This window comes from Salmo trutta, chromosome 33 (assembly GCF_901001165.1).
Source record: "Salmo trutta chromosome 33, fSalTru1.1, whole genome shotgun sequence".
NCBI classification, from domain to species: domain Eukaryota; kingdom Metazoa; phylum Chordata; class Actinopteri; order Salmoniformes; family Salmonidae; genus Salmo; species Salmo trutta.
Genome location: NC_042989.1, coordinates 30,353,859 through 30,365,408, shown reverse-complemented (window position 1 = coordinate 30,365,408; position 11,550 = coordinate 30,353,859). Strand labels below are relative to the sequence as shown.

General features: G+C 42.5%; 1 protein-coding gene across 6 annotated transcripts; it reads left to right on the top strand.

Annotated features, from left to right (window-relative positions):
• The first annotated feature begins 260 nt into the window (after nt 1-260).
• Nucleotides 261-11,482, top strand: LOC115172817 (zinc finger protein 395). Of its 6 annotated transcripts, none has more exons than XR_003871496.1 (11): nt 261-608; nt 4,716-4,945; nt 6,077-6,267; nt 6,386-6,486; nt 6,728-6,933; nt 7,079-7,179; nt 7,356-7,626; nt 7,844-7,930; nt 9,198-9,217; nt 9,370-9,488; nt 9,729-9,849. XR_003871496.1 is itself a non-coding variant. In XM_029730600.1 (11 exons), exons 3-11 carry the CDS (start codon nt 4,751-4,753, stop codon nt 9,838-9,840), a joined length of 1,383 nt encoding a protein of 460 aa, XP_029586460.1. In that variant the 5' UTR covers nt 261-608; nt 2,786-3,468; nt 4,716-4,750; the 3' UTR covers nt 9,841-11,482. The 6 variants fall into 6 exon arrangements, 5 of the variants coding, with proteins under 5 accessions (XP_029586460.1, XP_029586462.1, XP_029586459.1 ...); XM_029730600.1 differs by lacking the exon at nt 9,198-9,217 and adding an exon at nt 2,786-3,468 and having other exon boundaries at nt 9,729-11,482; XM_029730601.1 differs by lacking the exons at nt 261-608; nt 9,198-9,217 and adding exons at nt 2,706-2,932; nt 3,257-3,468 and having other exon boundaries at nt 9,729-11,482.
• The last annotated feature ends 68 nt before the right edge of the window (nt 11,483-11,550 follow it).

Here is an 11,550-nt window from a genome sequence, read left to right as displayed (position 1 = left end):
AAACTTGCACTGAAATGATGAGCAACGTTGCAACTTTCAATGTAGCTGTTTGCTTTCTGCAGCATGCATGCAACAATGTAACCCAGTTGAGTTACTGTCCGTCCACTGTGAGCTCCACTCAAGCAAGCCCGAATCCAAGCTACTGTAAACAAGTGAGCTTTGTGGGGCGTGTGTCTAGAAAAACAGGGTTTGACCAATGAACGCTGACATCCTTACCACATGGTTAGCTTGTTTACTACAAGACCTGAAAACCCGCTGAAAACAGATTTAAGAAAACCCGGACGTGTTTTTCATTCCTTTTTAACAATACTCGACACCTACAGCTATATTTTCACGCTAAAACTGTTTAACTGCCACTGATGTATCTATTCAGTTGAGTCAAATATGTAAAGTAGACGGTTATTTACGTCCGAGTACCGTGTATGTATGGTATTTACTTGATAATGTTTCCGCAGAAGAAAAGCTCCATTCCAATCCTGCCCCTTATTCCATACCGGGTTTGGATATAACCAGCATACAACCCTTTTTCAGGCAGGGAAAACAGCATTTCAAGTTACAGCCGGTTAAAGCGAGCTTTAAGGAAGCTGGTGTGTTGAATATTGGCAGAGGTAAGTGCACTGTACCCATTGAAACTTTGCGGGGGTTTTCTCAAGGAAAAGTGCTGTTTAGGATGCATGCTTTTCAACATGTTAGTAGATTCTTTATGCAGTGCATAAGGTTTGGATTTTAAGTGCATATTTGTATTGTAAACATGAAGAAAAAAACATGTTCTTATCGCTGCAAAATGCATTGAGGCTACTTTTTATATGACCATGTTTATCAACTGTGAAGTTGCAAATAATATTAGGACCCAGTCAATGCAGACGCTTGTTATTTGTGGGCTATCAGTAAATGTTCAATGAAGCAATCGATGCCTTATATTACATTTTTATTACAAAGCATGAGCTGCAGAATATAGGCTGTAAACGTGATGCTTTGCATCCTAAAATCTCTTGTGTGCATAGATCCTTTGTGACAACCTTATAGAACTAATTTATTTTAAAACAACATCCAACATTATCCTATTATTGGGAAACCAGTAAACATAAGAAGAAAAAAAATCAAACAAATTAAAAATAAATTATGCATTACACTAAATTATCTACATTAAGTTTCGTAGTGATAATCTTACTGCAATAATGGTGTTTTCATGGTTTATTTTTGGAAAGAGAAATTGACAGTTTTAGTGCGGGCATGCGTGGTTATACTACTTTCCACCGATAAGGGGGTGGACAGCTATGTCATAGACCCTCAAGTTCTAGAATGTTCTGAGAATGGCAGCTATTTTGGTCAGGGAGAAATCCAAACCAGTCTCAGTGAGTCACAATACCCATAACCTAGTGGTCAAACAGGGAAATGGTTCCAATCGTTTCCCCACCATTCATATTTCCCATAGTGGATTTTAGAAACACTTAAAATAAGGGCTGTGTTTTGTGCAGAATTACCCTGGCGTGATGTTTTGATAACCGTGTAAATCTCTAGGACAATGTGATTTTGATCAATATTTGCCTGTATTTACCCCCCCCCCCCAAAAAAAAATGAAAGGCTAATTATCTGCTATAATGGCTATCATAAAGAACTACAAATGCCATGATGATCTTGACTAGACTGCCAATCGAGGCAAAGGTAAGAATCTCTAATGTTAGCTAAATGTAGTAATAAATACATTGGCTACATTTCTTTTAAATTGACAATTCTGTGAACAGTCTTGTGCAAGTTTTAAATAGACACAATACCTGTTAGCAAAGGTGTCAGCTGGAGATGAGGTGCAGGAGCTTGCAGGGATTTGTAGTTTTGCGTGATGTCTATTTTTAAGCTAATTAGCATTTTTGAATCTGAGAGTAAATACAGTCGAATATATTTGTCACCTTGTCCGAGAGAGATTTACATGGTTATCAAAACAGCACGCCAGGGTAAGCCTATACGAAATACAGTTCTTATTTTATGTGTTTCTAAAATCTCCTATGGGAAAAATTAATGGTGGAAAAATGATTAGAACCACTTCCCTGTTTGACCACTAGGTTTTATGGGTATTATGACACCTCCACTGTGGTGCTATATAGGAATGAATGGCAGAAGAGACATAGCTGATGCATTTCCTGCTTTTACTTATGGAGGAAAATAAAAGGCATGTGTGTAAAATACAGTGCATTCGGGAAGTATTCAGACCCCTTGACTTTTTCCACATTTTGTTACGTTTCAGCCTTATTCTAAAATTGATGACACTTTTTATTTATTTTAATCCATCTACACACACTACCCTGTAATGACAAACCCCAAATAGGTATTTAGAAATCTTTGCAAATGTCAACAACAAAACAGCACGTCTTATTTACATAGGTATTCAGACCCTTTGTTATGAGACTCAAAATTGAGCTCCATTGCATCCTGTTTCCATCTGGTAATCTATCTGGCCCTGCCTTGTGAATGTTGACCTGTTTAAAGGTCTTGCTCACATCGGCTACGGAGAGCGTGATCACACAGTCATCCAGAACAGCTTTTGTGCTCATGCGTGCTTCAGTGTTGCTTTCCTCGACGCGAGCATAAAAGGCGTTTAGCCCATCTGGTAGGCTCGTGGCTGGGTTTATCTTTGTAGTCTGTAATAGTTTGCAAGCCCTGCCATATCCGTCAGCGCCGGTGTAGTAGGATTCAATCTTAGTCCTGTATTGACGCTTTGCCTGTTTGATGGTTTGTCTGAATTGCATTCAGTTGTGCAACTGACGAGGTATCCCCTTTCCCCTTATAGGACGTGTTATTTTTCCCTGTATTCCTGGTATAGAGTTACAGTGCCACCTGTGACTGGTGGCTATTATATGCCTCTACGTACAGCAGCGAGCTACTGTTACACAGACGGCCAATGTTGTGAAATCAAAGGAAATTCTGTTACCATCAGGTTGGTTCACCATTACACCAGTGAGTCAAACATTCCTGGAATCAAGGAGGGAATGGAGAGAACCTTACCTGCCCCTTCTCTCTCTCATACTCAGTCTTTGGCTTCTCTGGTGGCGTTGTTGTTGCTTATGCACACACACACACACACACACACACTCTCCCCCTTCTCTCTTTGATGTGGTTTTAATCGGTATTACAGGATATGATAGACCGTGACCACTCAACAGAGCAAATCTGGTCCACCCCAAATCTTTCCCAACTGTAAATTGTTCTTCTATCATTTCTAGAAGGGGTGACTCACTGTGTCTTGCTCTCTGGTTTCCAGAATTGCATCAGTTATCATGATGACGTCCATATACTGATGCCCATCGGAATGTTTCTATTGACGACGTGAGACCGGCAGGGTGATTGATGGTAGAATCGCTTTGCAGGAGAAGAGTTAATTCATTATTGAGAGAATGTTTTTGGAGAATCCCACACCTCAAATTATTGGAGACTATTATTGAAGCCCTGCCTCTATCGCATTTCCTGTGCAGGGTAAATACAAAGCATTTTGTCATAATCGTTTATTTTTGAACGTGTAACTTGGAACAACTTTAACAACAAATGAAGAGTCATTAGTTAGGGCACTCGTTTGGAATCAATATATTTCTGGTTTGAAGATTCTATTCACAGGCTACTGTTGTGTAATAGTTATATTATCTTAAGGTAGGCCTACACATTCTATTGGGATGTTGAATGTCAGCTAACTTTAGCTCTGTGGTTAGGAGGTTTAACCAGCAACCAGCTTTCTGTAAAGGTCAAGGCAAACCTTGTGGCTCAGGTGGTAGAGCATGGCGCTTGCAATGCCAGGGTTGTGGGTTTGATTCCCACAGGGGACAAGTGCGAATAAGTTCAAATGTATGCACTCACTACTGTAAGTTGCTCTGGATAAGAGCATCTGGTAAAATGTCTCAAGTGTCCGAAATAGAGAAGGGCTCCAAAATAGGTCATGGGTAAATATTTGTGTTGTAACTCTATCTGCGGAAGCCAGCTGATCCCAAGCCACCACACACCATAGTATATAGTTGGATGGTGTAGAAAGAAGTCACCTCCTACCCACTGATTTGGTGTCAGACGGGTTTTTATCTAATAGTCAAGGATAGGGTTGGGGGATATGGTCATCTGACGCAATTTCAACCAAGAGCGTTTAGGGGGAGAAGGTGGGGAGGGGGTAGATTCAAGTGCTGATGAAGACCAATTATGTAATTGATTAGCTACCAGGAATGCCCTCCCCACACACTTAATCAATCCATCAACATTCATGGCAGAATGGCTGAGCTGTCATCCACACATGCATCTGGATGGATATGACTATGTCAATGAAGTAATTTTTTTTTTATAGAACTTCAAAACATGAAATACAATAGCAAAGTGAGCACACAGATTTTTTTCTGTAATGCGTTGAAAGCAGATGGTCAATTTCTCAATCCCCATTGCCACTCCAGGTTTGGCATTTGACTGTAAAAGAGATTAAGTGTACCCCAAAAAATGTTTGGGGCAAAGGGCTTGTGAGATTCATTAGTTCGATCTGGACTGTAGTTCTACAGCTAAACCTTGAAGTTCCTAAACATGCGCACTTCTAAGATCTTTTGAAATGGAAAAATGGATACCAATGACAACGAGATTGCATTTCCCAAAATGTAACACAGCATGATTTCTGAGGCAGAATCAGTACTCTCCTACTACAGTAACTAAACCCAAACTCTACTCCTGTTTTGTCTGTCTGTCTGTGTTCCCAATAGATCTTCTGAGTCTTCAGACAGTGTTACTGCCAACCATGTTACCTAAGAGTCGTCTGGGGAAGCGTTCCCCACTAGGGGCGTTGGTGTGTACCTCCTGCCCCTCCATGGAGAGCACACTGGAGACAGGGAGTCATGGGGACCCTGAGGGGGGTGTGGGGGGCCCAACCATGGGATCACCAGGGCCCCAGCATCTCAGCAGGTTCAACAACAAACTACTTCCTGGACAGAAGGTGAGGGAGACATTCTTATGTTACATGTCATGCTTGAGAGAACACCGACAATCTGTCTGTCACTCTCTAATTCAAATTCAGATTGTTTTAATGAATTCCCTCTCTTTCCTCGAAGTATCGCTGTCTGTCTTTTTATATCTGTCTCTCTTACTCTCCCCCTATCTTTGCACTAACCCTGACTTGTTCTTTTTGACTTGTCATTGTACATCTCTCTCTCCATCGTTGTACATCTCTATCACACTCTCTCTTGCTCTTTCTCGCTCTCTCTCAATTCAAAGGGGCTTTATTGGCATGGGAAATATGTTTACATTGCCAAAGCAAGTAAAATAAACAAAAGTGAGAGGATAATTTAACAACGTCAACAAAAAACTATTAGAAATGAACAGTAAACATTGGTTGCCGTTTTCTCTTGGAAACGGGCCACAAATCTTGCTGCTATGATTGCACATTGTGGTATTTTGCCAAACAGATATGGGAGCTTATCAATGTTGGATTTTGTTATAGTGTGGACACTATACAAATCATTCCTACTGAATATGTGGTGTACTTAACTGCAGTATAGTATTATTACTATTCATGGGAGCATTGTTATTATGGACATGTGTTGACTGTGACCTTTACCCTCCAGAGTCGGTACATTATTAACGTAACACTACCTCATGTTGAGTTGGGTATATCACTCCTGTTTCCTACCATTTCTACATGGTTGTACACCTTTATTTTGGAGTTTGCAAGTAAAGACAATGAACATTGAAACGCTTGTGGATATTCCTTGTCAAGTTTTCAAATTCTTTGTGGGTCTGTGTGATCTGAGGGAAATATGTGTCTGTGGTCATACAGGTTAGGAAGTGCAGCTCAGTTTCCACCAATTTTGTTGACAATGGGCACATAGCCTTTCTTCTCTTGAGAGCCAGGTCTGCCTATAACGACCTCTCAAAAGCAAGGCTATGCTCACTGGGTCTGTACATAGTCAAGGATTTTGGGTCAGTCACAGGGGTCAGGTATTCTGCCACTGTGTACTCTCTGTTTAGGACTCTCTCTGTCTCCCTCCATCCTTGTACATCTATATCACTCCCTTCCGTTTCCTCCCTCAATTCCACTTCTGTCGCTAACCTCTCCCTCTCTCTTCAGGTGTATGTGTTGTGTGGAGGGCGTGAGTGCACAGGGGTGGTGGAGCAACACAACCATGTGGATAATGAGGTGTCCGTCCTACTGCCTGTCCTGGGACAGCATGTCCTGAGGAAACTAGAGGACGTATGGACCTGCCCCACCGTCCCGCCTCCACCACACCAAATGTCCTCCTGCATTGATGTGCCCAGGAGGTAAGTGTAATGTAATGTGGGTGTAATTTGTGTGTTAACTGGAGCAGGGTATGCATTCCCCTGTCATTGTGTGTGTCTCTCTCTCTCTCTATATATCTTATCGTTCTCCCTGCTACAGGAGTGCAGAGTCTATGGATGAGATGATGGCAGCCCTGGTTCTCACCAGCCTGTCCTGCAGCCCTTTGGTCCCGAGCCCTCCTCAGAGAGACACAGTCACAGGTAATTCATTGACAGAATAATTGATTGAGTGATAAGCTCTTGGTTATATTTTTCCTGTCCAGTTTTTGTCAACCATTGCAGCTCTAGTAAGGTGTGTGTGTGTGTGTGTGTGTGTGCCTCAGTTGGTAGAGCATATTGCTTGCAACGCCACGATTGTAGGTTTCATTCCCATAGGGGACCAGTACGAAAATGTATGCACTGTAAGTGACTTCTGGAGTTACTAATGTGTGTATGTGTGCAGCAGGTTCTGCTAGTATGGAGTGTGGAGGCGGGGAACTCTCAGACAGCAGCAGTAGTGGCTACTGGAGCTGTGACCATGGCTACGGAAGCCCGGCCCCCTCTCCACCAATCACAGAAACAGAGGGTCACAGCCTGGCCATGCCCCCTGATGAGGGATTGGACATGGAGCAGGTGCTGTTTGACGAGCCAGCACCACGGAAACGCAGGGTGAGTAGGGTAGTCACGGGGACAGCCTTGCTAAAATTGACCAATGTGACAGAATTTACTGGCAAGCACATCAGCTACTTGTTCTTGATTTAATGTTCAGTCAGTTCCATCAGCCTTGCTTACCGGTGAACTTGTTTCCTCTCAGAACTCAGTGAAGGTGGCCTACAGGTGTCTGTGGCCCAACTGTGGGAAGATTCTGAAGTCTGTCGTTGGGATTAAACGTCACATCCGTACCCTGCACCTGGGGTAAGTGTCCAGGGACGAGACTGATCTTTGGTACCAAAATGACGGTCGTTGACATTATAAAGTCTTAACTTTTATTATCAGATGATGTGACAGTGCTTCTACTAGCAGTAATAGTGGCACAAGAAAACAACTGTTGCATTAATCTATGCACTGTATATCCACGTGTTTTCCCTCAGCCAAGTCAGTGAGCATGAGCGTTGCTCCTGCAGCGAGGAGGACTTCTACTACACAGAGATCCATCAGCGGGAGCCGCGGCCTCTCACCCGACCTCTAGGGGTCTCTACCCCCAGCACCCCATGGTCGGCCTCCCCCTCCAGCCCCTCTCCCACTGGCGTAGGACCAGGAGCTGGAGGAGACTCCCCCACAGAAGTGAGCCCCCAGCTCAGCCAGTCTGCCCCCTCCACCCCGGACTTCTTCTGGCAGGTCCACTCTGAGCACTCCTACCAGGTAAGCACTATTCATGACTAAGTTATCTCTGTTCTGCACACCGGGCATGAAAAGTGGCAAACAAATGTGTTTCTTGAGTTAAATACGTAACAAGCATGCTATGAGCACCTATTGCAAACTCTGTTTTTGTATGTGGTTATAGAGCCTATTGTTTCATATTTTGCATTCAATGATCCTACCTGATCGCAATCATTGATCACTTTATTTATCTCTGTAGGTTCCAGTCCAGGTGGAGGCTCCACCTGTCTCGGTCTCCTACTCCTGTCATTGTACCACACCTACCTCAACCCTCCACCCAAGACAGGTAAACCTTCCTGAAGCACTGGGTGGGTAGAGTTTGCACTTTAGGACTAAAGGAATGGTCTCGAATGTGCAAACCCCGCCGATCCCACACCCTGGCTGAGCTAAATCAAATGCGCCTAGAGAGAAGTGTTGGTAAAGGAGCTGGACAACAGACTACACCAATGAAATGACAATCAACACAACCCTGACTCCTGGGGCTCTTGAACGCAACCCTCACTGCAGAATCCAATAGGAGAATCTCAAGGGAAATTCCCTGTAGATAATTGATTTATAAACACTCAGTTAAGAATCTACAGCACTGTACAACTGCTGTTCATGCTGTATGTCCAGGTATATGCTATTTTCACTGGTAGAATTCAACATATTTTTGCCCTTTAAACACAGATTTATCCATATATTCATTACGTACTTGCTTTTAAAAGTGGAATATTTGCAGAAACATTTCCCATACAGAGCCTTTGCCAGTATGTGTTTGGGGAATTTAATTCAGTCCATCAGGGAAAAATAGCATTTGTTTTCTAGGATAGATTTAGTGCCCTGTCTCCAGAGCTGCTCTATACTGCCAATAGTGTCATGGATATTTACCAGCTAATCCCCTGTTGATTTGATCATATTTTCTTTCCATCACTGAACTGGCTGCCTTTGTCTCCACTGACCCATAGTCTCTCGTTAGCTGGTGCTACAACACTGCCACCTATCGATATGTAGTAGAAACTGCTGGTAATTTATTTGTAACAACACGTGGACACTGGCGTGATCAAGCCACTGCAGTAGTCTGCAGCAGTGCACACAAAGAGAAATCAATGCTGATGCCGTTTCAGCAGTTAACATGGATCGTTCAGTTTACTGTAATCTAAATACGCATTGCATGAATGCTAAAATAGTGGATGAAGATTTTCCTTGCTTTCATCAGTGTTGTTTTGCTGGACCTTGCAGTATTGTGAGAGATGGCAACATCAAATGCAATATGTTGTCATTTATTTGATTAGTTTACTTGTCATCAACCATGCATAACAAATGCATTGAACCAGATTGATCTACACAGCTCAGGTCCCATCTGCAGTATTATTGATATTTACTGATTTTTATATTTACCTTTTTTTGTTTTCCTTTTGGGTTGTATGTTGTGCTGAGAAATCTATGTTCAATTCAGTTGTGGTTTATTTGTATAAAATTAGACAGATTAGTTAGTAGTCTCTAACCAATTACAAAAACTGAGTTGACACTTATTTATAGTGGCTGTCCTTGTCTCCTCCCCTTATCTGCAGTTCATTTCCCATCAGTGGAGGTAAAGGAGAGGAGACGTGGAAAAGAAGCCTTTTGAAAGGATGGGATTTGACATTCTGCTCTTCATCACCCATAACAAAGGCAGTCATAATGTGTATGTTCTGTTGTTTTTCTATGGACTGCTTCTCACCGGTTTCCCCCTCTGTCCACCAGGGTGCGTCGTTCCGTGTGAGGTCAGTCAGTGTGGGAGAACAGTGGCTGCAGCAGCACAGTGCCCCCATCAGACCACACCCTGTCAGCACCTCTCCCCAACGCAGCCACTGGTCCACAAGGTGAGATACTATATTTTAGTATACTATTACTAATGTATCACTATTGATAACATTTTAATGCACATCATCCTTCATATCTGCCTCAGTCAATCTGAGTCTACAGTAATTTCCCTTCTCGCTGCTCTCTGATTTTTTTGTCTTTTCCTCACTCTTATCTATGCATCTCCTTACTTATGTCTCTCTCTCCATTTCCGTTCATTTCATTTACTGTAAATTCCCTCCCTCCCTTTCTCTCTATAGGAGGATCCGTGGCGAGGCGAAGAAGTGCCGTAAGGTCTACGGCATCGAGCACCGGGACCAGTGGTGCACCGCCTGTCGCTGGAAGAAAGCCTGCCAGCGCTTCCTCGACTGAACCCCTCACAGAAGAGAGGGATGGAGACCGAGAGAAAGAAAGATGGAGCAGTCACCTCTTCGAGTGAAGACGGAGGAAAGATCTGGGGGTCAACCAGTCGAGCACCATGTACGTTGGTGTTTATTTCTTTCTTTTTATAAACCTTTTTTGTACTTTTTACCACTTTACTAGAAGTTTTTTATGTATTTTCTTCATGTCTTTGACAACTTCGAGTTCTTGTGCGTTGGTGCTCATGGTGAACTCTGCGGGGGGCAGGCAGCTAAATTACCTATGACTGGTAACCTATGACCTTTACCAGAAGCATAGTTCTGCATCTCAGTTCCCTGTCTTCCTGCCAAGGGAGGGGCTATAAAGGAAGTGGAACGTGATCCTCTCTTCCAAATCTTTGGCTATAACTTATAAACAGCAGCTCTTCTATACCCAGCAGCTATATAGGGGATGTCTATAGATCTATGACATCATGCCGTCCATAACTTGGCTTGGAAACAAGGCTTGCTGCCTGTTGCCAATTGTGGGCCTGAGCCAGGCAGGTGCTCAGCAGAATATCCGATCTGTAAATGAACTTCCAAACGCCTGGGCAAGAACAGATCCGTATGATCCAAAGGTTAACTGATCCATCAGGCTTTGGCTTCCTGTCTGTGCATGCAGTGGAGAAGGATGACGAGGAGAAGAATGTCAAGTGATACTAGGAGAGAGATAGCCCTATGTGACAGAGGTGAAGCTTCGCTAAATACTAAGGTCCTGTAAATAGCATGCTTGTTACCATGTCAGAGAAGAGAGTTGCTGGCTGTCAACTTGCTCATTTATTTGTTAAAAAGTATTGAGTTTCATTTATACCAGCTCTTGTCAATTGCATATAGTGCACGGATTGGCTGAAAGAATCCCCCTTGACCTATAGGATTCCATCTGCTCATGATCTACAAGGCATCGGTAACCAGGAAGTTGTGTCGTAAACATTGAGAATGGATTGGAGGAGAAGTAAAATGCAGATTTGTGAGTCATTAGCCCAGCCTGTCTGATGTTATAAGTCATTTATTCCTGCAAACTTGTATGTAGCTTTTTTTTCTCATGTATTTGGCTTTTTTAAGGGAACAAAAAAATATTTTTGGGGGGACGTTGAATATGTTAATTTGTATTGTGTTTCATTATATTATCCAGCGATGTTGTCTATATTTTGCAACTTGTCGTTTTTCTAAGGTGTGTTAAATACAATGTTCCGCCAAGAATTACCATGTTGTGGGATATAGGAATCAATTCACACACTTTAGACCAATCAGATGACATACACATTGATTTTCACTTCTCTGAGCATGATGTAACCAACTGTTAAAGTTAAGGACCCAGTATCTCGTCCTTGTTGTTAGCAGCTACGGTAGCTATCCTTTCTGGTATGCCTTAAAGTCTTCTTAGTTACACCAGAAATAGTCTATAATATAGCCTCGTAACAGGCTTTGGTTATGCTAACGGATATCATTTCAGAGCACTAGTCTATAATTAAAGAGACACTATGACATGAAAGTATTGGTTCCCTTTAAAACATGGAGGTCATTGGCAGCTCTGGTCTCTTACTCACATCGTTGTAATAAAATGAGCCATTTGTATAAATACACTGCGCAAAAAAATAAAGGGAACACTAAAATAACACATCCTAGATCTGAATGAATGAAATAATCTTATTAAATACTTTTTTCTTTACATAGTTGAATGTGC